The sequence below is a fragment of the Phyllobates terribilis genome, unplaced genomic scaffold (genome assembly GCF_046119375.1).
Source record: "Phyllobates terribilis strain yellow unplaced genomic scaffold, ASM4611937v1 Scaffold_35__1_contigs__length_13245226, whole genome shotgun sequence".
Lineage (NCBI taxonomy): Eukaryota > Metazoa > Chordata > Amphibia > Anura > Dendrobatidae > Phyllobates > Phyllobates terribilis.
The window spans coordinates 5,343,030-5,370,411 of record NW_027362795.1 but is presented as its reverse complement, the minus strand read 5'-3'; the positions used below and the strand labels follow the sequence as shown (position 1 = coordinate 5,370,411).

General features: G+C 43.1%; 1 protein-coding gene across 1 annotated transcript in view; it reads left to right on the top strand.

The window, feature by feature from the left end:
• Positions 1 to 19,585, top strand: part of LOC141182614 (uncharacterized) — a 43,670-nt gene extending 24,085 nt beyond the window's left edge. The window contains exons 2-7 of the mRNA XM_073660772.1: positions 2,890 to 3,039; positions 3,169 to 3,348; positions 3,432 to 3,555; positions 3,639 to 3,736; positions 3,935 to 4,025; positions 14,810 to 19,585. Coding sequence (XP_073516873.1) covers positions 2,962 to 3,039; positions 3,169 to 3,348; positions 3,432 to 3,555; positions 3,639 to 3,736; positions 3,935 to 4,025; positions 14,810 to 15,999 — 1,761 coding nt within the window. The 5' untranslated portion in view covers positions 2,890 to 2,961 and the 3' untranslated portion in view covers positions 16,000 to 19,585. The remainder of the gene's footprint in view (positions 1 to 2,889; positions 3,040 to 3,168; positions 3,349 to 3,431; positions 3,556 to 3,638; positions 3,737 to 3,934; positions 4,026 to 14,809) is intronic.
• The last annotated feature ends 7,797 nt before the right edge of the window (positions 19,586 to 27,382 follow it).

Here is a 27,382-nt window from a genome sequence, read left to right as displayed (position 1 = left end):
TATATTCTAGGTTCTTCAAAGTAGCCACCTTTTGCTTTGATGACTGCTTTGCACACTCTTGGCATTCTCTTGATGAGCTTCAAGAGGTAGTCACCGGAAATGGTCTTCCAACAATCTTGAAGGAGTTCCCAGAGATGCTTGGCACTTGTTGGCCCTTTTGCCTTCACTCTGCGGTCGAGCTCACCCCAAACCATCTCGATTGGGTTCAGGTCTGGTGATTGTGGAGGCCAGGTCATCTGGCATAGCACCCCATCACTCTCCTTCTTGGTCAAATAGCCCTTACACAGCCTGGAGGTGTGTCTGGGTCATTGTCCTGTTGAAAAATAAATGATGGTCCAACTAAACGCAAACCGGATGGAATAGCATGCCGCTGCAAGATGCTGTGGTAGCCATGCTGGTTCAGTATGCCTTCAATTTTGAATAAATCCCCAACAGTGTCACCAGCAAAGCACACCATCACACCTCCTCCTCCATGCTTCATGGTGGGAACCAGGCATGTAGAGTCCATCCATTCACCTTTTCTGCGTCGCACAAAGACATGGTGGTGGGAACCAAAGATCTCAAATTTGGACTCATCAGACCAAAGCATAGATTTCCACTGGTCTAATGTCCATTCCTTGTGTTCTTTAGCCCAAACAAGTCTCTTCTGCTTGTTGCCTGTCCTAAGCAGTGGTTTCCTAGCAGCTGTTTTACCATGAAGGCCTGCTGCACGAAGTCTCCTCTTAACAGTTGTTGAAGAGATGTGTCTGCTGCTAGAACTCTGTGTGGCATTGACCTGGTCTCTAATCTGAGCTGCTGTTAACCTGCGATTTCTGAGGCTGCAGACAGGGATAAACTTATCCTCAGAAGCAGAGGTGACTCTTGGTCTTCCTTTCCCTATGCGGTCTTCATGTGAGCCAGTTTCTTTGTAGCGCTTGATGGTTTTTGCAACTGCACTTGGGGAGAGTTTCAAGTGCTGCTTTTTTCTTGCCATAATACAAATTCTAACAGTCTATTCAGACTTTTCAGAGATTTTTACCACATCATAGTTGGATAGTTAGAGGCGTATCATCCATAGCGGCAGCCCACCCTGCCACTATGGTGCCCATGAGAAAAACAAGAATTTGAGCTTGGTTTAAGTTGGTATACATGCAGCACATAAATGTATGTTTACTATGGCCATAAATCAGAAAAAAAAATACAAGAAGAAAAATGATCATAAACCCTGCTGTAAATATATAAATAAAAAGCAAAAGTGCATTTAAATAAAATAGGGTTCTTAAGAATACTGTTTTTGATCAAAAATAGCATGAAACCTATCCCAACCATGGCAAGGTGAACCTATTAGGGATAGTCCTACTCTGTTTAATATTAAAAACTTTACTATATGTCAAAGCCTCAAACTTCTGTGTGTGAATCAGACATGAGATCTAACGTGATAGAAGATTACAGTGCAGGGAAGACGGGAAACATTCATATAGATGGCCGATGGAGATGTAGTCAGTGAAGAACTCTGGCCAGATATGTTTCTAGAGCCGTAGTAGACGATGAAGATGTCCTCATGATGAAGTAGTTATTCCTCATATCACGTGTAATGAAAATCTCCTGCAGTATTGATAATGTCCATTACAGTGTTGGTAAATGAGACGAGAATTGGCTTTATGGAAGATGAGTCTATGAGAAACGTGATCAGCTACAGACTCCGAGGAAGAAACTGCTTGTTGTCTGTGGCCTAAAATGTATAGGTTTTATTACTAGATGTAAAGCAGAAAACTAAATACTGTAAAATAATATATCTCCTCATATGTTTCTGTGGCATCCCGGTACCCGTTCTACTGCTGCTAAATGAGATAGTTGTAGTGTGATAGTAGACTTGTTCCACTGTGGGCACTGTGAGTTAGGGGATATAATACATTGCATTGTAAATTGGACTTTCCTGCCATCTACTGGCCAATATGTGTATATGAAAGGCAAGTGATTATTCTCCTCACAATAAGCTGCCATAGACACGGCTGGGAGGAGTCTCTCAGCTCAGGGCTCGCACACTGACTGAGCACTGGTACAAATCAGTAGTGGGGGGTTCAAGCTGCCTAACGAAGATATAGGAGACAGACACTATTTCTCACAGAAGAGTTTCCATGCCAGTCCACGCTGGGGGACATTTTTCTCCACATAATCTCCTTCACAAAACACAAGGCTCTTCCAGTCAGGAGAGATACCGCTGTTCGTGTGCTCTCCTGCACGCTGGTTATCCTGTTTGCTTCTAGCCGGGACCAGATCCACGTGGCTGCCACACCATCGACTACCCCCTGCGAAAGGGAACGGTGGGCTAAAAACTGTGAGCACACCCAGACTTTAGTGTGTTTCCACGGAGAGCCAATCTGTGAAGGTCCCTCCATCAGTGTAATATTTCTTAGACTGCGCATAGCATTTCCTCTACTAGCAAGTCAAGAGAACTCTGCTCCAGCCGCCCTGAGAGGCCATAACCTCGCTTGTCTCATGTGGAGAGAACCATTACTTTCATATGCACAAAATACTGTAACCTTTGCCTTCAAGAGAGACTGTACCCCGTTACCTCCTTCAGTAAAATTGTTATATTTTACAAGTTCACCTGCGTGTCTGGCTGCGTGTGATTGCACAAACATCACGGGCACTCCAAACTTGCACCCAGACACCACAACTACAGGAGTGCCCCCTGGGGGTCCTATACCATCCACAAGTGCCACCTCCCGCTTTTGACAATTGCTGTGGACACTAGGGAAGTGTTTAGGGGTCCATAAACCCACTTCAACTACTGTGACATCATTATCTGTTGCCTTTGAGACTACATTTCCCCTTATTATCTCCAGTAATTGTATTATTACGCAGGATTTTTATGATGTTACATCGGCTCATCATCTTCTCATTCAGGTCTCTACAATATCAGATTCTCTCAGTGAAGATCTTCTATATAAGAGAATTTTCCTGATTTACCCATCAAACATGGATATGGACAGAGACAAGATGGCTGAGAGGATATTACACCTCACCCTAGAGATCCTCTTCCGGCTTACTGGAGAGGTGAGAGATTCTGATGACGTCACATTACATTATTCTTATCTATGGGAATAACAGATGGACAGAACTGGAGAGGTGAGGACTCTGGAAATGTCTGTAGTGAGATTTATTAATGTGTCTCTCCATAACCAGGATTATACAGTAGTGAAGAAGACCTCTAGTGAGCGCTGTCAGGACCCTGTGTCTGAGGGATGGGGAAGACCCCTGAGCCCAATCACAGGACCTCCACCTCACCCCCTGATACATGAGGACATCAATGACCAGAAGATCCTAGAACTCACCTACAAGATGATTGAGCTGCTGACTGGAGAGGTGACACTGCTGGGAATGCTGGGACATTATACAGTAAAGCTATGAAGGGATTGGGGTGATGACGCCATCATTGTATGTGTCAGGTTCCTATAAGGGGTCAGGATGTCGCTGTCTATTTCTCCATGGAGGAGTGGGAGTATTTAGAAGGACACAAAGATCTGTACAAGGACGTCATGATGGAGGTTCCCCAGCCCCTCACATCACCAGGTAATAGACAGGACTAAATACACACGGCCTATGATTATCTGTATGTAAAACATGAATTCAGTCCCTGTATGTGTTTCCTCCAGATCTATCCAGTAAGAGGACAACACCAGAGAGATGTCCCCGTCCTCTTCTTCCGCAGGACTGTAAACAAGAGGATCCCAATGTTCCTCAGGATCATCAGGTAGATGGAGAGAAGGTATCATGAGATCTCCCCTATGATGTGTAGACGTCTGTGAAGGTCTTGTGTTCAGTATTGTTTTATCCACCAGTATTATATGTTTTATACTTGTGTAATGAGGACAGTGGAGATGGCAGGATTAGAGATGATCATAGATGGGACTTCTCCATCTGTCTGTGACTTTTACAATATTTGTTTCAGGGTGAAGATCTGACCCATATTAATACTACAGAGACATATGTGAGGGGTGATGAGCGGTGTAAAGAGGAGATTCCTACATATGACTACCCAGGTGAGTAGTGACCACTAAATGCACAGAAGTCACAGATTCATCTCAGTCACCGGCTGTGGTTGCTTTATCGGTGGTGTAGTCCGGCCGTATTACAGTCGTGTGATCACCATTTTGCCTCTAGACAACAACATTCTCCTCCACCAAAAACTATTCAAATAATTTTGGACATTGAAAGCCCTTTTCTATAGAACTTACAACCTCAACAATCCACCTCGCTGACCATTACCTGCCCAGATCTGTAAACTACAAAAAATAAAATAAATAAATAAAAAGATTATTATTATTAACTACAAAACCAAATGACAGCGTACGTAGAATGTGCTGACAAGTTAGAAAATCACTTGAAGAAAAATATGATGGTTCTGTTAGAGAAAGCGGAGGGTAATGATGCTGTTGGCTTCCTAGATCCCTAATATCTTATTGGATGAATCCACCCTCTCTCCTTTCTGTGCTGCTGAATGTGCTCATATGGTCCCTACAAGACCAGGTCCAGTCTTTCTGGACAAACTTCACTTTTATGATCTACAACATTAAATGTCCAGTGAGGGACAAGTGTGAATTTCTGTACAATAACAGCAGAGTTTCCCTTTATCCTGACTTTTCAATTTCTTTTAAAACTCATATTTCTTCTTGAAACTCATCTGACAGAAAATATTTGCCCTTACCATAGTTTAGGTTGCCAAGAGCCACCGAGCCCCATACTCTAATTACCCCAGAGAAGTTTCACCACTAGTTACTCATTTTTTACTGATGAAGACTGTTGAGTTTGGTCATTTCAGTAGATGTGTTGTTGTCTATACTCAGTTTTTGACTGCAGTAGTTAGTGCCCAAAATACTCCTGATTTAACCCCTTCCCACAGCCAGTTTTGTGTTCCTAATCAGGCCCCATTTTTTCAAATCTGATGTGTGTCACTTTATGTGGTGATAACTTTGGAATTCTTCACAAAGGATAATAGGAAACAAATGGATCTTACAAATTATTTTGCATCTTCTCTTTATTCCGACAATACCCTATATACGGTTGTACACTACTGTCTGGGCACAAGGCAGGTTAAGAAGGAAAGGAGCGACATTTAGCTGTTTGAATGCTGATCTTGGTGGATTAGTTTGCAGACACAAAGTATCGTGGTCACTTGGTAGCTCAAAAGATGGCCACCACGAACAGGTTTGGCACTATCTACTCTGTTGCTTTGCTCATCATTCTTTAACCCCTCTACATGGATCTGGAGTTACACATAGACCCCCAGGCTTGGGCCATGGTGTTACCTGTTCTATGGTGTGAGATGCCAAGAAGAATAGTCAGGTAGTTGGGACAGAACCAGGAAGGCAGAGAAAATACAAAATCAGAAGACACAAGTAAACGGGCCGAGGTCACAACAGGAAACAAATGCACAAGCCGGGAGCTGAGCACAGAGGACTGAACCAGAGGAGAACAAGGCTGGATCTGGCAGCTTCCGGCAATATGCTTCCAGCTTTAGTAGGGTGCGGTGCTTTCCAAATGGCTGAAGCAGGGAGCAGATTACTCCAGCTTGACAGCACACACACCCATACTGCCAGACTGGATGGTACTACTGATCCCAGCAACCCTAATCTTACTGGCTGGACAAGTCCTGCACCGCCCAGAGCTTCTGGTTCTGACGTCTCCTCCATCACCAGCACCGCCTGCAGAATGAATAAGGCGGCTCCTGGTGACAGAAGCAGACATCGCAGGAGCAGGTCCCAGAGGAGATGGGACACACCATTTGCAGAAGCCCTAATATGACATAATAACAGAAAACCAGAGCAGTAATAATCTTTATTTTTTTTATATATATATAGCGCCAACATATTCATCATCGCTGTCCCCATTGGGGCTCACAATCTAAATTCCCTATCAGTAGTATGTCTTTGAAGTGTGGGAGGAAACCAGAGAAACACGGGGAGAACATACAAACTCCTTGCAGATGTTGTCCTTGGTGGGATTTGAGCCCAGGACCCCAGCACTGCAAGGCTGCAGTACGAACCACTGAGCTATCGTGCTGCCCTAAGCCGGGCAGCACGGTGAAATCCACATAAAGTGACTCCATTGCTCCATTGTGTAATTTTAATTCCCTCAGGGAATTAATCTAAAGGGGTAGTGACTATTTTGAGTCTACCGGCACTTTCCGGAAATTAGCACGCAGTGGATGTTAGAGAGTGAAAATTGCAATTATGCCATTTTATTGCCCAACACATAGTGCCCAGATTGTGCTCCAGGGGAGACACACACCGTAAATTAAGTGGGTTCTTCTCACTAAAGTAATGCCAAATGGATGCTAAATGTGCTTTGGCCACACTGCAAGGCTCAGAAGCAAGGGGGAGATTTGACTTTGGGAGATCGGATATAGCTGGATTGGGTTATGGAAGCCATGTTGCTTTTCAAGAGCCTTTATGGAAACCTCTGTTTTTTCCCTTCTTCCATGAGAGCACCACCTGAGAGAGGGTATCCGCCCACCAAGGGTACACGCGGGAGTGCAGTGGTATTATGCACCCCGTGGCTGAGCGCGCCAGCAAGTGGGACTTCCGGGGCTGCGCACATGCAGGGCACGTTTCAAGAGGTTCCGGCGCGCCCTGCTGATGTAGCGTGCCGGGACCAGGACTACACACGCGCAGGGCGCATGTCAGTTTCTGGCGCACCCTGCTGACGTTGCGCGCCGAAATGCTGGGCCATGGGGCTGCGCACACGCAGGGCACGTGTCAGGAAGTGACACGCCCTGCGGCAAGAGCCGCAGTCACCAGAGCAGCAGCAGCAGGGGCCACCAAAGCAGCCTCAGCAGCAACAGCAGCTCAATCAAGGCCACAGCAGTGGCAGTCGGACAAGCGGCAGCAAGACCAGCCGGAGGAGCAGGGCAGGTCGCGAGTCCACCACCTCCAGCCGGGAGCAATCATATGCATTGATCCAGCCTTAATCTCCGGTACCCTGAACGGCAGAGTAGTGAGTGATCTACGTGAAAGTTCACCATAGTAGATGGGTCCCTTTTTTTTCTATGTATTTTTTCTACTAGGAAACCCCCAAAAAGTGTAGTGCCAAGAGGAATAACAAGGAGTGTGCGCTGTGCGGGGTTAATTTTCCCAGCATACTAAAAAGCTTAGCCCGAGTTGTATCCGAGAAACCATATCACAGGAAACACCTAATTTTGCTATGGATTTAAAATCTTTAGTCCAGACGGAGGTTAGGGACTCCCTAAAGACGTTGGCTACACGTAAAAAGAGTAGGAAGCTGAGACGTCATACATCAGACTCAGAAGAATCTGTAGTATTCCAGGGCAAGGGGAAGTCTATTTCCTCTCCTACCTACTCGTCATCCTCATAATCATCATCTTCCTCAGTTAGCGATACAGGAGGTAGGCCGTGTTTTCCAGTGCAAAACACGGATAAGCTGATTAAAGCCATCAGAACAACTATGGGCATAGCCGATACCAAGACCTCTAGGACTGTTCAGAACATCATGTTTGGGGGTCTTGATCAGAAGAAGAGGCGCACATTCCCCGTCAATGAGAGGATCGTTCATCGACAGGGAATGGAAAAGACCTGATAGGAGAGGGCAGTTACCATCACCTTCAAAGAGAAGATACCCGTTTGAGGAAGAAGAGTCAACCAGGTGAGATAAAACCCCAAAAATTGACGTGACAGTATCAAAATTCTCTAAAAAAAAATCCACCCTGCCGTTTGAGGATTTAGGAGCTTTCAAAGATCCTCTTGATAAAAAAGCGGAAACCTTATTAAAACAAACCTGGGAGTGACCAGCGGGAGCATTGAAACTGGCAGTCGCAGCCACTTGCACAGCCAGGTAAATGATGGTCTGGTTGCAGCAGCTAGAAGACCAGATTAAAGGGGACATTCCAAGGGAAAAAATCCTGGCCTGTCTTCCGCTAATGCAGGGGGCGGCTGCCTTCCTCGCGGACGCGTCGGCAGATTCGGTAAGGCTGGCCGCCAGATCAGTGAATTTATCCAACGCAGCTCGCAGAGCTCTGTGGCTCAAGAGCTGGTCAGGTGATGTACAGTCTAAGATGAAACTGTGTTCAATCCCGTGTGAAGGGGAGTTTCTTTTTGGCTAAGCTCTGGATGACATACTGGATAAAGCCGCAGATAAGAAACACTGGTTTTCCAGTGTGTTGATGCCTCAGTACAAGACTTCCTTTCGTAAAAGGAAGTATAGCATAGGTACATTTTCCAGAGACCAGGGCAGATGGAAGGTCAAGGAGTGGAGGCTTCATGTTCGGAGGCCCTTCCTCTGAGAACAGAAAAACCCCTAAGTGATGGGCCTCCGCAGGTAGGAGGCAGACTGTCCCACTTCTGCCTACCTGGGAAAAAATTACATCCAGTGCCTGGATATTAGGGATTATAAAGACAGGACTAAGACTGGAATTCAGATCCATTCCCCTGCAGACGTTCATGATTTCTTCTCCCAGGATGCCCAGAGAGCAAACAGCCCTGGAGCAAGAGGTATTAAACTTAGTGGAAAAGAAGGTTCTGAGAGAGACTAATAAGCGAGCAGGGGAAAGGATTCTATTCGCCCCTTTTTCTGATAAAGAAGCCGGATGGCTCCTTTAGGATCATAATCAACTTGAAGGGCCTAAACAACTTTCTAATCTACAGACCCTTCAAGATGAAATCTATAGTAGAGACCAAAAGTTTGGACACACCTTCTCATTTAAAGATTTTTCTGTATTTTCATGACTATGAAAATTGTACATTCACACTGAAGGCATCAAAACTATGTATTAACACATGTGGAATTATATACTTAACAAAAAAGTGTGAAATAACTGAAAATATGTCTTATATTCTAGGTTCTTCAAAGTACCCACCTTTTGCTTTGATGACTGCTTTGCACACTCTTGGCATTCTCTTGATGAGCTTCAAGAGGTAGTCACCGGAAATGGTCTTCCAACAATCTTGAAGGAGTTCCCAGAGATGCTTAGCACTTGTTGGCCCTTTTGCCTTCACTCTGCGGTCCAGCTCACCCCAAACCATCTTGATTGGGTTCAGGTCTGGTGACTGTGGAGGCCAGGTCATCTGGCGTAGCACCCCATCGCTCTCCTTCTTGGTCACATAGCCCTTACACAGCCTGGAGGTGTGTTTGGGGTCATTGTCCTGTTGAAAAATAAATGATGGTCCAACTAAACGCAAACCGGATGGAATAGCATGCCACTGCAAGATGCTGTGGTAGCCATGCTGGTTCAGTATGCCTTCAATTTTGAATAATTCCCCAACAGTGTCACCAGCAAAGCACCCCCACACCATCACACCTCCTCCATGCTTCACGGTGGGAAACAGGCATCTAGAGTCCATCCGTTCACCTTTTCTGCGTCGCACAAAGACACGGTAGTTGGAACCAAAGATCTCAAATTTGGACTCATCAGACCAAAGCACAGATTTCCACTGGTCTAATGTCCATTCCTTGTGTTCTTTAGCCCAAACAAGTCTCTTCTGCTTGTTGCCTGTCCTTAGCAGTGGTTTCCTAGCAGCTATTTTACCATGAAGGCCTGCTGCACAAAGTCTCCTCTTAACAGTTGTTGTAGAGATGTGTCTGCTGCTAGAACTCTGTGTGGCATTGACCTGGTCTCTAATCTGAGCTGCTGTTAACCTGCGATTTCTGAGGGTGGTGACTTGGATAAACTTATCCTCAGAAGCAGAGGTGGTCTTCCTTTCCTGGGGCGGTCCTCATGTGAGCCAGTTTCTTTGTAGCGCTTGATGGTTTTTGCAACTGAACTTGGGGACACTTTCAAAGTTTTCCCATTTTTTCAGACTGACTGACCTTCATTTCTTAAAGTAATGATGGCCACTCGTTTTTCTCTACTTAGCTGCTTTTTTTCTTGTCATAATACAAATTCTAACAGTCTATTCAGTAGGACTATCAGCTGTGTATCCACCAGACTTCTGCACAACACAACTGATGGTCCCAACCCCATTTATAAGGCAAGAAATCCCACTTATTAAACCTGACAGGGCACACCTGTGAAGTGAAAACCATTTCCGGTGACTACCACTTGAAGCTCATCAAGAGAATGCCAAGAGTGTGCAAAGCAGTCATCAAAGCAAAAGGTGGCTACTTGGAAGAACCTAGAATATAAGACATATTTTCAGTAGTTTCATACTTTTTTGTTAAGTATATAATTCCACATGTGTTAATTCATAGTTTTGATGCCTTCAGTGTGAATGTACAATTTTCATAGTCATGAAAATACAGAAAAATCTTTAAATGAGAAGGTGTGTCCAAACTTTTGGTCTGTACTGTATAATATCAGCCATAAAGATGTTGTTCCCGGGTTGTTATATGAGTGTCCTCGACCTGAAGGACGCCTATTACCACGTCCCAATCCATACAGGATACCAGCAGTATCTGAGAGTAGCTGTGTATATCCTCAATCATGTGAGGCAATTTCAGTTCACAGCTCTGTCCTTTGGCCTCTCCATGGCTCCAAGAATCTTTACGAAGATCATTCTGGAGGTAATGGCGCATTTGAGAGAACAAGATACTCTAGTTGTCCCTTACCTGGATGACTTCTTGGTAGTATGCAAATCAAGAGAGCATTGAAAACTCGCATTGACAAGAGTCAGAGCCAGCCTGATCAATCTTGAATGGATACTGAATCTAGAGAAGTCAAGCCTGGAGCCTTGGACGGTTCCGTCTTTTTTAGGGCTTATCTTGGACTCAGAGGGATAGACTTGTCTGCTACCGGAAGACAAGAAAAACAGAATTACGTCCCTAGCCTCAGGAGTAGTCAGGAATCCATCCATGACCCTAAGGAAAGCAATGTCTCTTTTAGGTACAATGACATCATGTATCCCAGCAGTCCCGTGGGCTCAGATACACTCCCGATATCTGCAGCAAGATATACTAGCAGCGGAGAAACAACTCAGGGGACACTTGGACAGGAAGATGACACTTTCCAATACAGCCATCATCTCAATCGCATGGTGGCTGGATTGGGAGAACCTGTCACAGAGAGGTCTTTGGTCATATTAGGTCAGGGACATAATTACAGAGTACTCAAGCTGAGATGGCTGGGAGCACATCTGGGAGATCGTGTAATACAAGGAGTCTGGTCGGACAGCGAGAAAGCCTTCTCCTCAAAACATGAAGGAGCTGTCGGCGGTAAATAGTGCAGTGATGAAGTTCAATTCCCAACTACAGGGACAACACATCCGAATTATGTCAGACAACAGTCACCTATTTCAATCATCAGGGGGGCACGAGATCCCGACCTCTCCTGTTAGTGAAAGAGCAGATTCTACAGTTTGCAGAACAACATGAATTTATGCTCTCAGCTCTGCATATAAGAGGCAAAGAAAACTAAAGATCAGATTTTTTCTGTCACCCATGACTGCACAACGAGAGAGGGGATCCGCCCTTCAAGGACAGGAAACCTTCAAGATAAAAAGGGCGGCTTTCTGCTGCGATCCAGCCTGTCATGTCAATGTAGCAGAGCTGAAGCCGTCCTGGGAACCATGGAAAGGTAAGGATGAGGTTGGTTTATTATTTTACTTTTATTGCAGAAGACATTGGCTTCAGCTGGAATGGGCGTACTGGTAAGTATGGTTTAATTTAGAACAATAAAGAATTGTGTCTTTATTTCAATTAAAGGACTTTATTCTGGGTGTTTGTGTTTTTTTTTAACTTTGACTATGGGGTTAGTAATGGGGGTGTCTTATAGACGCCTCTCCATTACTTACCTGGGCTTGATGTCAGATGGCCTTATAAGCTGACATCAACCCCAACCCTATTACCCCACTGCCACCGCTACAGGGCAGTGGGAACAGCGAGGCTAAGTGCCAGAATTGGCGCATCCTATGGATGCGCCATTTCTGGGGTGGCTGACTGCTGGTGTTTCTAGCTTGGGAGGGGGCCAATATTCATGGCACCCTTCCTGGGCTATTAATATCAGCCCCCAGCTGTTTATCTAGCCTTTTATAGCTATTAAAATAGGGGGGACCCCACGTCATTTTTTTTTTTTGGGTCCCCCATTTTAATAGCTAGTACAGGCTAGGTATTCAGCTGGGGGCTGATATTAGTAGCCTGGGAAGCTCCGTGGGTATTACCCCCTTCCCAGGCTTCAAACATCTGCCCCAGCCGTCTGCTTAACCTCCGCTAGAGACTAAAATTACGGGGAACCCCACGTCAATTTTTTTTTTAATAAATCCTTTATTTTAACACTAAATGACAAGTACAGTAACCAACACTGTCACTGTACTTATTATATATGTGACTGATATGTTTCTATCTATCTAATCTATGTGTGATGCTCTATTCTTTCTGTTCTAAATTGTCGGGTACCGGTGTATGCCGCTGCTGAATTGCCGGCTTTTCATGTTTCACTGTGAGCACTTTTCCCATCAATTTGGGCAATCACTGTAATGCCACAACCACCATGGCTGTGACATTACAGTGAGTGGCAGACAATCCCTGCATGATTGGTGCTCTAAATAGCGCCAAACATGCAGGCTGGGGACCCCAGCTCCTGCTCGAGCATCTCGAGTACTGAGATGCTCGGGCGAGTACCAAGCAGTGGCGAGCATGCTCGCTCATCACTAATAACAGTATTACTGTGAAAAAATCCAGTTACGCTTTTGGTGCACGAACAGTTATCGAACATAACCTCGAACAGCCGAATTTTTTGCAAATCGTTCGTGTTCGTCGAACGACTCGAACACCGCCCAAAACAGCTTGAATTTGAGATTGGCGAACAGTTTGAGTCTAACACCGCTCATCTCTACTTTTCGCAAACAAACGAAACAGAAAAACAAGGATCTTCTGCTCCTTAAATCCAACAGAAAGACCCTATGCAGTAGATGCATTACAAATACCCTGGAGCTTTGGCCTAGCCTATGCTTTCCCCCCCGTTAATGTTAATGCCAACGATTTTGAGGAAGATCCGGGAGGAACAGGCAAGGGTCATACTAATCTCCCCATTCTGGCCCAAGAGACCCTGGTTCACCTGGATAAAGAGGATGTCCCAGTCAGATCCATGGGTCCTTCCAGATGCTCCAGATCTCCTTAAGCAAGGCCCAGTCTTCCATCCTCAGAGGTCGGGCATTTGATGGCCTGGAGTTTGAAAGGTCGTTACTAATCCAGGAAGGGTTTTCTCCAGGTCTAGTCACTACTCTGCTCAAAAGCAGGAAGCCTGTGAGGACTAAGATCTATGGTAGGACATGGGCAAAATTCCTATCTATTTTGGCGCACTCTGCTAAGGTTAAAATTCCTATTAAAGCTATTCTGGAATTTCTTCAAAGTGTCTTAGATATGGGGTTGGCTACCAGTACCCTTTAGGTGCAAGTATCAGCACTTGGAGCTTTATATAACTATAATTTGGCAGCAGATAGATGGGTTATCAGGTTTAAAAAGGCGTACGATAGATCCAGACCTATTGCTACCCCGAGAATGCCTCCCTGGGATCTAAACCTGGTCCTGGAAGCCCTGACTAAGTCTCCTTTTTGAGCCCTAAGGAAGCGTGAAAGAAAGAACTCTCACTCTGAAGACAGCGATACTGATAGCGCTAACATCAGCCCATAGAGTTAGTGACTTACAAGCTCTGTCAGTAAATCATCCTTTTACACAGGTCACTGTAGATGGAGTTGCGTTAAGACCAGACCTGGCCTATTTTCCGAAGGTGGCCTCCAAATTCCATAGAACACAGGAGATCATTCTCCCCTCATTGTATCCTAACCCAAAAGATTTAGAGGAACAGAGGCTTCATACTCTAGATGTTAGACTGGTTTTGGTTCAGTATTTGGAGGTAACAAGGCCTTGGAGGAGAAGTGATGCCTTATTTGTCTCCTTCCAGGGAGCTAGTAAGGGACTTAAAGTTACAAGGGGAACTATAGCTAGATGGATCAGGGACGCCGTTAGCTTAGCATATTCCCCTAGTAATGTGCCGGTTTCAGAGAACCTGAAGGGCCATTCCACAGAGCTGGTGCAGCCTCCTGCACTGAGAAGGCGGAAGTGTCCATTGATAACATATGTAAGGCAGCAACATGGTAATCTCCTTCTACCTTACCATTACCGGCTTGATCTTTCTTCATCTGCTGATCTATCCTTTGAGAGAAAGGTGTTGCAAGCGGTGATCCATTCCTAAGGTGTCTGTTCTATATAAATCTCAGGTGGTGCTGTCATAGGAGAAGGGGAAAAAAATCATAGTTACCTACCAGTAACGGGATTTTACAGAGCCCATGACAGCACCCTTGTATACCCCCCCCCCCTTTTTTTTTGATCACTTATGGTGTTCTCTATATATGGGTGTATAGTCAGAAATGTTTTATTGGTGGTTGTTGTGTACTAGCATACTGTCTGGAGGTCCTCTAAAACAAAACTGATGCGGAGGAGAGGTACCGCCTTTTTTATTAAGCAGGTTTCCTGTCCTTGGTGGGCGGATACCATCTCTCAGATGGTGCTATCATGGGCTCTGTAAAATCCTGTTACCGGTAACTATGATTTTTTTCTATTTACAGACGATGGACCTGAGTGGGGCTTGTTGTTTGTGAGATGAGTAGAAGTTTTTATTGGTATTATTGTTGCCTACATAACTTGCTGGCTTTTTATTCCATATTTGGGAGGCAGAATGAACAAACAGTTGAAAACCACGCTCTACTGGTTCATCCTATGAGGTTTTCTATTAGATTGTGAAATGTCAGTGTCTTGGTGAATAATTAATTCAATATATTTACATAACTTGCCATTATTATAGACAGTTTAAGTAGAAATGTAAAAAAATATAAAATCCAAGGATATTTTATTGAAAAATAATAGATTTTTATCTTGGCAGATGACTGTACCTGGAGATCAGAGGGACGGCCGACATCTTCAATCTTTAAATCAGATCTTGAGATCCCACAGGATACAATTGAAGTGAATGCTATTACTCCAGATATACCATCATCCCTTCACAGCAAAGATCTGTCACCTGATCCTTTGAAACAGGTCCTGTCTTCTGATTCATTACCGACTACTAAGGAAAATCATAGTCACAAATTAAGCATTAAAAAACAAACTGCTCCTAAAGAAAAGAAGACCTTTTTAGAATATGGAAATAGTTTTCCTCTCAAAAAATCTCTTCCTAAACATCAAAAAATTCACACAGCCGAGAATAGATTTTCTTGTTCCAAGTGTGGGAAATATTTTAACAAGAAATCAGATCTTGTTAGACACCAGAGAACTCACACAGGGGTGAAGCCTTTTTCATGTCCAGAATGTGGGAAATATTTTAAACAGAAATGCCATCTTGTTAAACACCACAGAACTCACACAGGGGAGAAGCCATTTTCATGTTCAGAATGTGGTAAACATTTTAAACAGAAATACAGTCTTGTTATACACCAGAGAACTCATACAGAGGAGAAGCCTTTTTCATGTTCAGAATGTGGTAAACATTTTAAATGGAAATACAGTCTTGTTATACACCAGAGAACTCACACAGGGGAGAAGCCTTTTTCATGTCCAGAATGTGGGAAATATTTTAAACAGAAAGTGCATCTTGTTAAACACCACAGAACTCACACAGGGGAGAAGCCATTTTCATGTTCAGAATGTGGTAAACATTTTAAACAGAAATACGGTCTTGTTATACACCAGAGAACTCATACAGAGGAGAAGCCTTTTTTCTGTTCAGAATGTGGTAAACATTTTAAATGGAAATACAGTCTTGTTATACACCAGAGAACTCACACAGGGGAGAAGCCTTTTTCATGTTCAGAATGTGGTAAACGTTTTAAACGGAAATGCCATCTTGTTGAACACTACAGAACTCACACAGGGGAGAAGCCTTTTTCATGTTCGGAATGTGGTAAACATTTTACACAGAAGTACAGTCTTGTTATACACCAGAGAACTCATACAGAGAAGAAGCCATTTTCATGTTCAGAATGTGGGAAATATTTTACACGGAAAGCAACTTTTAATAAACATCAGAGAAGTCACACAGGGGAGAAGCCTTTTTCAAAATTCAATTTTTATTGAAAGGTTAAATAATTTTCAATTACAAAAATACAAAAAAAAAAGAATAACCAGGACAATATCAGCATCAGTATATCATAGAATATAAGTATAAGGTCCAATAAAACATCAAGTTATAGGAAGAAAAAGGAAGGAAAGGAACATTTTACGCCAACAGTATTACAATTATGAAGTTACTAAAATCCAATGGAAACTATACATAGTGCAGCCAGGCCCGAACCAATGCAGAGCACAATCCGGACGGAGAAGACACGCACCAGAGAAAAGGGTGGGTCACATTAGTGTGATGTAAGACGGTAGGCATCGGATTCCTGGAATTCAATCCAGTCTCTCCAAGTCTCACAGTATCTATCACAATCAGTGGGGGATCGGGCAATCAAATGTTCCATCCTATTTAGAAGAGCTATGTCACAGAACCACTCCTCCAGAGTAGGTGGAGAAGTACTTTTCCAGTGACGAGGAATGATATTCTTAGCAGCCTATATAAGGTAGCTTACTAAAGACCTTTTGTATTTGGTGAGACTAGTTGGAATCATAAAGAGCAAAAGAGATTCAGGAGAGTCGGGCAGAGAAGCATTTTTCATGTTCAAAATTTGGGAAATCTTTTAACCAGAAAGCGCATCTTGATAGCCACCAGAGAACCCACACAGGGAAGAATGCAGCAACTACACCCAATTAGTCTCTGTACAGACAGGCCCTAGCTGCACAACTAAAAATAACACCTCAGACCTAACTCCCTAATAAGTCGTTGAGGAGTTTCTCTTACCTCCTGAGGAATCAGGGGGGGAGGGGGGGGCAGCAATACACTGTCAACAAGGGGAAAGAAAAGTGTGAAGATATGAAAACCCTGAGTGAGAAACTAAGACACATTCATATAGGGCACAGAAGGCAAGCTAATGAGAACCAAAAATAAAAGGAACAAGTATAATCTCCCAGAAACCTAACATTGTTAGAATGAAAAGGTACTGGGAGGGAAAGAAAACAGACAAGGAGGATTGTTTCACCTTTGCGGTGAAACTTACAAAATTCATCCTCACCCACAATTATTTGAATTTGATAACATTTATCTACAGGAGACTGGTACAGAAATGGGAAGTAAAATGGCTCCATAGTACGCAAATCTTTTTGTGGCCAAGCTTTATAGTGACTTCTTGTCCTCATGTCCCATCAGGACTCTTGCCTACTACTGTTACATTGACGATATTTTAATCATCTGGACAGAATCTCAGCAACAGCGTAAGACGTTCCATGAACACTTTAATCAATTTCATCTCACCATCAACTTAACACTCAACTACTCCTGTACTGAAATTAACACCTTGGTGGCCTCAGAAAGGCCTTTTTGAACGAGAGCTACCATACAAGAACAATTGTAAACCAGATTGCAAGAGCCACCATAATATTATGGAATCATCTCCTACATTTCAAAACTAAACAAGAAAGCAATCTGGTGTCTCTAGTAGTCACCTACAATCCAAATCTGGAGATGCTAATGGGAGCTGCATGGAAATTACAACCATTATTACAAAAAGATGCTGATTACAATCTATATTTCCAGACCCAGCACTTCTGTGATTTAGGCAGCCCCCAAATCTAAGAAGCATCATTATCAGAAACTCCCTGTCCTCTCCAACAGCTACAGGAACTTTTCCCTGCAGCCAGAAAAAAATGTAAAACCTGTCTATTTATAATGACCACTGACAAGATAAGGATTCCCAACTCAAATCAGGAGACAACCACAAGATCCCAGGTACTTTCAGCTTCATCACTTCTAATGTAGTGTACTTAATTATATGTACCAAATGTCCAGCTGGCGGTCTGTACATAGGGGAGACAGGGCAAAAACTTAGAACAAGGATGAATTTTCATCGCCACACAATAAAAGAAAAAAGAATAGATCTACCTGTGGCCAAACATTTTTTATCCCTGATCACAGCATCATGGACATGAAATTACTTGTATTAAAAGGGAACTTCAAATCTCAGAGAGACAGAAAAATGTGGAATTACAAACTTATGACAATCTTTGACACACTCACAGATCAGGAGTTAATGTGTCACATGGATTTATGTCAACTAAGAAACGTGCTCCTCAGACCGTTTTGGGCGTCACAATCATGGACCAGACCTCAATCACAGGACAATAAAACTTTCACACTCCTTATCAATGAACTGTTCCAATATTCATGGCCACAACTGCTTCTCCCTCTCCCATGCTAATAGTTCTGCTTCACGCAACTTGTCTTATCTATTGCATTATTCCTGTGCCCTGTTGTGTATAAATATATGACACTTCAGATTTTGTGTTATACTGTGTCTGAAAAGAGACCTGAGTAGTCTTGAAATTTTGCAATTTACCATCTTTTCAGTTAGCCAAAGGTATCAACTACTGAAGACTCTCAAATTTTAATATTTTTCTCCAAACAGCAATTTTAAGATCTCTCCACAGGTGTTCAATGGGATTTAGATCCAAGCTCATTGGCGGTCACTTCACAACTCTCCAGCACTTTGTTTCCATCCATTTCTGGGTGTTTCTTGATGTATGTTTGGGGTCATTGCCATGCTGGCAACCCATGACCTAGAACGCAAACCCAGCTTTCTGAGACTAGGCACTACATTGCCACACAAAATCCTTTGGTAATCTTCAGATTTCATGATGACTTGCACACAGTGAAGGCACCCAATGCCAGAGGCAGTAAAACCACTCCAAAACATCTTTGAACCTCCACCATATTCCACTGTAGTTACTGTGATCTTTTCTTTGCATGCTTCGTTCTGTTTAAACAGTAGAACGATGTGCTTTTACCGAAAAGCTCTATATTGGTCTCCTCTGTCCACAAGACGCTTCCCCAGAAAGGGTTTTAGCTTACTCATGTACATTTTGGCAAACTGCAGTGTAGCTTTTGTATGCCTCTGTGTCAGCTGTGGGGTCCGCCTTATTCTCCTGCCATAGCGTTTCATTTAATTCAAATGTTGACGGCTGGTTCACGTTGGCACTGAAGCACCCTGAGCATGCAAGACAGCTTGAATTTCTTTGGAACTTTGGTGGGGCTACTTATTCACCATCTGGACTACCCTTTCGTCAGTTTTTCTTCTGTCCACATCCAGGGAGATTAGCTACAGTGACATGGGTTGTAAATGTATTGATTATGTTGTGCACCATGGACAAAGGAACATCCGGATCTCTGGAGATGGACTTGAAAAATATCAAGAATTTCAAGATTAGAACAATTTTGGTTCTCAAGTCCTCAAACAGTTCTCTTCTTCTCTTTCTGTCCTCCATGCTTAGTATGGCACACGCTTGCACACAATGCAAAGATTGAATCAACTTCTCCCTTTTTATCTGGTTTCAGGTGTGATTTTCATGTTGCCCACACCTGTTACTTGCCACAATTGAGTATGAACGAGTTTCACATGCTTGAAACGAAGTTGTTTACCCACACCCCACAATTTTGAGAAAAGGTGCCAACAATTTTGACCGGTCCATTTTTTCTGGTTTTGTGTGAAATTATGTTCACTTTGCCTTTTTTTATCTGTTTTTTTTTGTGTTATTCACATACACATAAAGGAAATAAACATGTATAACAAAATATGTGTAATTGCAATAATTTTCTGGGAGAATTACGTCATTTTCTGGAACAATATCAAGGGAGCCAACACTTTGACCATGACTTGTTTTTGTTGCAGCATTTCATCCTCTACATGTTCAGCTATATTAGAAGGCTTGTAGCAAATTCCAATTAACAGCGTTACATTATTGGCATTTCCTTGTACATTTACCCATACTGACTCTACATTGTCGAAGCTCCCCTCCAATGTCGTCATTTAGCACAGGTCTTAAGTTGGATTTAATGAAAATACCCACCCCTCTACCTTTTTATCTTTCCTAACCTTTTGAATGTAGTGTAATCCTCTGTTTATCACTCAGTCGTGACTTGCCAGCCAGGTTTCCGTAATGCCCACCACATCGTAATCTGTGGCTGACATTAAGAGTCTCTAATTCATTAATTTTGTTTGCAAGACCTCTTGCATTTGCCAGCAGACATTTAATACTATTAACTATTTATTACTCCTTCTTGCCTCCTTACTTTCCTTGAATGTCCCAGCCCCCTAAATCCTCATTGACCCCTACTGTCTCTCTCTCTGTCTACTCTATCCCCATATTTTCACAAAAAACCTCCCTCCCCCCAGATCCCAGTTTAAAAGCTCCTCCATCCATCTGACCATTTTTCACTGCAGCACATCTGCACCCCCCCAGTTGAGGTGCAGCCTGTCCCTATCGTAGAGCCTGTAGCCAGCAGAAGTAGGCCCAGTTCTCCATGAACCCAAACCCTTTATCCTGCCACTTATTTATCTCCTTAAGTTCCCGCTAACTTTCTAGTGACGCTAGTGGAATCGGCTGTATTTCTGCAAACACTACCTTAGAGGTCCTGTACTTCAACTTCTCTCCTAATTCCCTGTGACCTTCCACCTTCCTCTAACTTTGTCATTGGTACCAATGTGTACCATGACTGCTGGGTTTTCCCCAGCCCCACCCAATAATCTGTTTATCTGATCGCAGGAAGATCCCCCATATTAACTTGGGAGCTACCTTAAGGACCATAATATTTCCACTTAACGAGATAGTGCAGACAGCGCCTGACCCACCTGGAACTAAGAACTCGCTCTACCTCATACTCCCGACACCCTTCCAAATCCACCTTATTTATGTCTTGAGGTCCCCTCAAATTTTTTTAAAAGAGAAAAATGGAAAGAATTATGATTTTCCAGGTAATAAGAAGTTGCAACTTAACTGTCACATGATTTAAATTTGTAATAATTTTATAAGGACCTACAAATTTAGGTGCAAACTTTCTATATGTGACCTTTAAGCGCAGATATTTTGAGGGCAACCACACAAAATCCCCCACCCTAAAGATAGAAGCTTTCCTACGTCTGCAGTTAGCACCACTTTTGGCCTGGTCACTAGCTACCAAAAAATCCCTTTTGTCCTCCCTCCAGACCTTAATTAATTGGGACAAAATCTCTCCTCCACTGGCAGGGATGATTGTAATCCTGAAATATTCCCAAACTCTAGATTAAAACTACAGCAGCTAAAAAAAGGCAAGGTCCCGGTAGCCTTTGAGGAACGGTTATTTAGAGCACTCTTGATAAGGGGCAGAGATTCCACCCAGTCTTCCTGATTAGAGGAGACAAAACATCACTAATACTGCTCTATTTCCTGGTTCATCCTTCTGGTTGACCATTAGTCTCGATATAAAAACTGAGAGAAAAAAGCAGCTTATTACCCAATCTGGAGCAAAAACTAGCCAGAAATTGAACCGCTGAATCAAAAATTATATTTTTGGGAACACCATGAAATTTAATCTATGAGAAATGAACAAAGTTGCTAAGATCCTAGCAGTTGGCAACTTTTGAAGCAGGACCAAAAGAACCTTTTTGCTCAAATGTTCCACCACCACCCACACGACAGTAATACCACCAGAGTTAAGCAAATCATTGACAAAGTCCATGGACAAGTGGGTCCAGGGCTGCAACGAAACATCGTTAGGGAAGAGATAACACACTGAGCTTGATGAGAGGCTTTAGCCTTGGAACAGACTTTGCATTTCCAAACATACTCTCCAATATCCTTAAGAGCATTCTGCCACCAAAAGGACCTAGAAAGAGATCTCCAAGTGGCAGACGAACCCGCGTGCCTAGCTAAAAAGGAATCATGTTCTTCATCAAAAAGATCTACACGTAAAGAGGGCAGTACATAAAGCTTGTTCATAGGTAAACCTTCCTGCACATCCTGAATGCGCTGCCTAAGATCTTTACCCACCCCTCTGTGACTGGAGAGGTGGATGGCCGTATATGACCCTTAGGGCTCATACCCATATGTGTGTAAAAAACGTTTCGATATATGGACCGGAAAATCGGATGAGTGTCATGCGATTTTCATGAGGACAATGCGATTTTTCGCACCTAGCATCCATATGACATCCGTATGCAATGCGTTTTGCTTTCTCTGCAACTATTATTCGATAATCATTTACAGTGTTATATGCTACAGAATAGTAATCTATCCGTAAAAATTGGATGCCATATGGATGGTCCATGTGCCATCCGTTTTTTTTCTCGCGCCCATTGACTTGCATTGGCGAGTCTTGTCCGATATATGTGGCAAATTGCAGCATGCTTCGATTTTTTGTGCAGATGAGCAGGGACTCATAGATTAACATTGATCAGAGTGCGATCCAATTTTTTATCGGATTGCACTCATCCGTTTTTCACGCAGATGAGTATGAGCCCAATGCAAGAAAAACAGACTAGAGCAATCCGATAATAAATCGGATTGCACTCTGATCAATGTTAATCTATGAGGTACATCTCATCTGTGATTTTTTTTTCTCAGCTGAAATCGGACTGAGAAAAAAATCGCAGCATACTGCGTATATCGGATGAGACTCACCAATGCAAGTCAATGGGACCAGCCATATGCCATCCAATTTTTATGGATACATTATCATTCTGTAGCACAGAACACTGTAAATGGTCTTGTAAATGATGGCAGAATAATAGTTGCAGAGAAAAAAAACGCATACGGATGTCATACGGATGCTAGGTGCAAAAAATCGCATTTTCCTCTCATGAAAATCGCATGGAACTCTTCCGTTTTTTCGGTCCAGAATACGGAATTTTTTTGTTCACACATGTGGGTATGAGCCCTTAGCCGGACTCTTCTGAATATAGTTTTTCAAGGCCGCCCTCCCTGGAAGGGGTTAAACATACGAGATTTCTGCCTTTTAGCTCCTGGTATGGAGTGGATAGCACAATCATATGCCGCCATATAGTAGACGTCCGGTAACTGGTGATAATCACCTCATGTGTCGTCTATTTGTCTCCAAGCAGGAAAATCCCACGTTACATTCCTCACATAAAACTGTAGAAAAGGCGGCGCGGGGTAATTGTGCCAGTAGTGAGGGGCAAATAATGCCGGAAATGTCACTGACTGCAGAGAAGTTTCTCCACCGGCTCTGCAGGTGGAGGTATGTGGAGATTCCTCATTACTGGGCGCAGGGGGCATTAACCCCTTCAGCACGGAGACTCTTTTGGGGTATTGTGTGGTGTGAACAGTGAGGTAACAGCTGTGGACAGAATGCGGCTTAGCTGGTTCCCGTCCACATTAGATCCATTCAGACGACTGCAGGATGAAGAACAGAAGCCCAGAGAAGTCCTCACACAACGCCATTATTCATCTCCTAGTTCTATCACAGAATACTGTATGTGGCAGGTACTTGATGGATCTTCTGCTTTCTGGACCGGTTCCTCCTCTAAGTCCTATTAAACCTTTCTCCCCAGAGCCTGTTTGTTCACCTTCCTGAGCAGTATCACTTTATGAGGTAATAACTCTGGAGCTTCAGTGGATCCCAGTGATTCTGAGATTGAGTTTTCTTGACAAATTGTTCTTCATGTTAGTGGTCAATTTAGGACGATATTTTTTGCTTTTATTTGTGAAAATATCAGAAATTTGGAGAAAGTTTCACAATTTTCAAATTTTTCATTTTTATGCCATTAAACCTAAGAGTTCTGCGACACAAAATAGTTAATAAATAACATTTCCCACATGTCTACTTTACATCAACACCATTATTGAAACATAATTTTTTATGTTAGGAAGCTAGAAGGGTTAAAAGTTTATCATCAATTTCTCATTTTTCCAATGTGTGGTGAGCACCTTGAACCCCAAGGTGCTTCATGAGCCGTGAAAATAAAAAAAACCTAATTTTCCCCACAAAAATGTTGTTTTAGCCCCAATTTTTTTATTTTCACAAAAGTTACAGGAGAAAATAGACTCCAAAATTGGTTGTGCAATTTCTCCTGAGTAAGCTGTTAACCCTTATGTGGTGGAAAACTAACACATTGCACGGCTCTGAAGGGAAGGGACGCCATTTTGGCTGGAATAGGTAGCGGACACCATGTCTCATTTGAAGAGCCGCTGACATGCCAAAACAGCAGAAACCCCCTCAGGTGCCCCCATTTTGGAAACTACACCTCTAGAGGAATTCAACTAAGGGAGTAGTGAGCATTTTTAACCCTCAGGCGACTCACAGAATTGTATAACATTGAGCTGAGCAAAAGAAATATAACCATTTTTCCACTAAAATGTTACTTTGGCCCTAAGTTTGTAATTGGAGAAAACAAACAATACAATTTATTATGCAATTTCTCCTGAATACGTCAATACCCCATACGTGGTCAAAAACTACTTTTGAGGCACAGTGCGTAGCTCAGAAGGGAAGGAACACCATTTTACAGTGCAGATTTTTCTGTTATGGTTTGTGGGTGCCATGTCACATTGGCAGAGCCCCTGAGGTTCCAGAACAGCAGAATCCCCCTTAAGTGAATAGAAGAATGGTAGCACTCACCATAAGTATGCGGGATCTACAATATTTATTTGGATAAAGACATAAAGGAACAGCGGTGCAGGAGGAGTGCGGGGGAGAACGTTACTGGACTACGGACGTTTCACGCTTGATTTTGCTTCTACGGGTCTACATCCGTATAATGTACAGTGGACCTATAGAAGCGCAATTAAACGTGAAATGGCCGCAGTCCAGTAACGTTCTTCCCCGCACTCCTCCTGCACCAGTTCTCCTTTATGTCTATCCAAATAAAGATTGCAGATCCCACATACCTATGGTGAGTGCTACCATTCTTCTATTCACTTACTGCATATACATGGACTCTGGGTATTAGCACCGCTGACCCTAGGCTGATCCTGCAGCAAATCTCTCCTGAGGACGTCTGCTCTGGATGAACGAGTCCTGGTGCTAGCTTAACTCTTTCATAGACCCCCCCCCCTTAAGTGATCCCATTTATAAACGACAACTCTCAATGAAGAAATCTATGGGTGTAGTGATCATATTGACACCAGAGGAGTGTCACAGAATTTTATGTACCATCACTGCAATGCATCACACCAGTGTTACACTGACATAAGCCTCTTACACCATGCTACTGGCATCTTACAAAAAAATGAAGGTTCTTAGCACATAAATTGGCAAATTTATGTATGCCCATCAACCACTGCAAGGTGACCTCCGCATGATGGGTAACTATCCTCCTAAACATGCTTCTTTTAGGCTACAAGCCTAAGAACCTTAATTTTTTGTAAGTACATTTTATTTAGCAATAATGCAGTTTAGCTCTTATGTTCTCAGTGTTTGCATGTGTCTTGGCCCTTACAGTGTGCTACTGTGCTTTCTTATTATATGTTATGCCGTCATTGCAGCGTGCACCTGTTCACACTATATGGAGGTGCTGGTCAGGTTTTTTGTTTTCTTGCAGTTTACCATGGAGTTTTGACTGCCTCCTTTTCTGACTCTGCACTCCACCCATCAGCCCAAGGGTGCTTTTAATTAGTGTTGGTTTCTACCTGCCCACTTAAAATTGTAGGCTTATAGCCCAAGGGAGGCACGTTTAGGAGGATAGTTACCCATGCTACTGGCATCATCTAAGCAGACCACTGTTGCTGGCAGACTGGATGTCATCATGACGACCTCGGGTTGATTTGATAACCATAGGGCCCTCTCGATGACATTCTGGGGGCAATGATTGGACAGAAGAGGGAATCCCTTACCTCTCCTAGCCTACTAAATATTGCGATTGACATCGATCGCAGCATTTAGTGGGTTAAACCACTAGGTGCAGGCACTGCACCTGGCTATGAGAATTGTGGCTTGGCTATCATGTAGCCAAGACCCCGGCAGCGATCACGCTGTCACAGCTTCAGTGCCACGCATGATAGCCATGTCGTACCTATACAACATCAGTCAGAAACCCCATCCGACCATGATGTATAGGTATGTCAAATGTCATGACGGGGTTAAGGATTAGGTGATAACTAATTGCAGCCTTCAAACTAGTTCTTTGTTCTCCTTTTAATGCATGGGGTGATACAGCATTCAAATATGCCAAAACAATAAAACTGTTCTCCAGGGGTTCTCCAGCAATGTCATAAAGATGGCCTTTGTCACATATTTCAGAGTGCAGTCTGTCCCAGTCACGTGTCAGGATGGGTTGCAGAATGAAGAAACACAGCTTGAGAAGTGTCTCAACTTTGAGAGAAGCGGCGTCATGAACAAACAAACCTCAGGTAGCCAAAGAGCAGGGCTGTGACATGATAAAAAATAAATCCTCCCGCTGACTGAGCACAACAGGGGTTTTTCTTCTGCTTCATCCTCCTCTATGCTTAACTGTATACCCGTTCTGCTCTGTCTGCCTGATGGCGTTACAACAGGGAATGGCGACGGACTGAGCATGTAGAACTGAGTCTGGAGAGAAAAAAACCCTGTTGTGCTCAGTCAGCGGGGAGGTTATATTTGTTCTCATGTCACAGCCCTGCCCAGTGGCCGAGTGACGTATGGTTGTTCAACAATTACCCCGCGCTGCTCCTCTCACAATTGTTGCATTTCTTGAGCTGTTTCTTAAGTCTGCAACCCTCCCTGACACATGAAAAGGATGGGTTGCAGTTTGAAATATTTAATGAGGACCATTTGTAAGCTTTGTTTATACGATACAGTTTCCCTTAATAGTGAGATTTTAGTATTATGTATACCTATCCATGTACTATAGATTTGGGTTACTGCAAATCATATTGGCTAAACATACTCATCAAAATTGCTAAGAGGAGTATTTTTACCCCTCTGTAAAATATGTAGCATGACCTCTTCCAGAGCCTGTCCTATGGAACAGTGGGGGTACCACCAGTCAGACCCTCAGCCAAAAGAAACTTATGTCACTTTACAATAAAACTGTACAAAATGTTTCGTCCCATATGATCTCTGCAATTAATCAAGCTGCATGGGGCATATGGAAGCAAAGTTGCCACAGAAAGCCGATTAATCTCTTATGATAAAAAAAAACATAAGCTTTGGTCCGAATCATGCTTAGGTTTAAATATTTTCAGAAAAAGACTGAGGGGATATTTTGAAGATCTTGGCAGAGACACCTGTTCTATATGTCAAACCTATAGGGCTCTTGTCAATATGGGTTATTTGGAGATAACTAATGATCATTAGCCATATGTTTAAAATATGTCAACATGAGGTAATTGTGCACGTAGTCAAAATACATATTCCATTACTAGTTTTTCTTAATATGGAGAAGCTACTAATATATCAGCAAGTTGCCATATTGGGTTATAAAACTGTAAAAATAGTCTCCAATGTATGTCTATGGGGCAAGATGGTATATAAGCAGAGACAGTTGTATGGAGAGTAGATACCTCATACCTTGAGAATCTCCACCACGGATCATCTCATGATTCTAAGACTGGATACGTAAGAACTTATAATTGCTTCCTTTCTCTTTTTAACCTGATACTTCTTTTGTGTGCTATG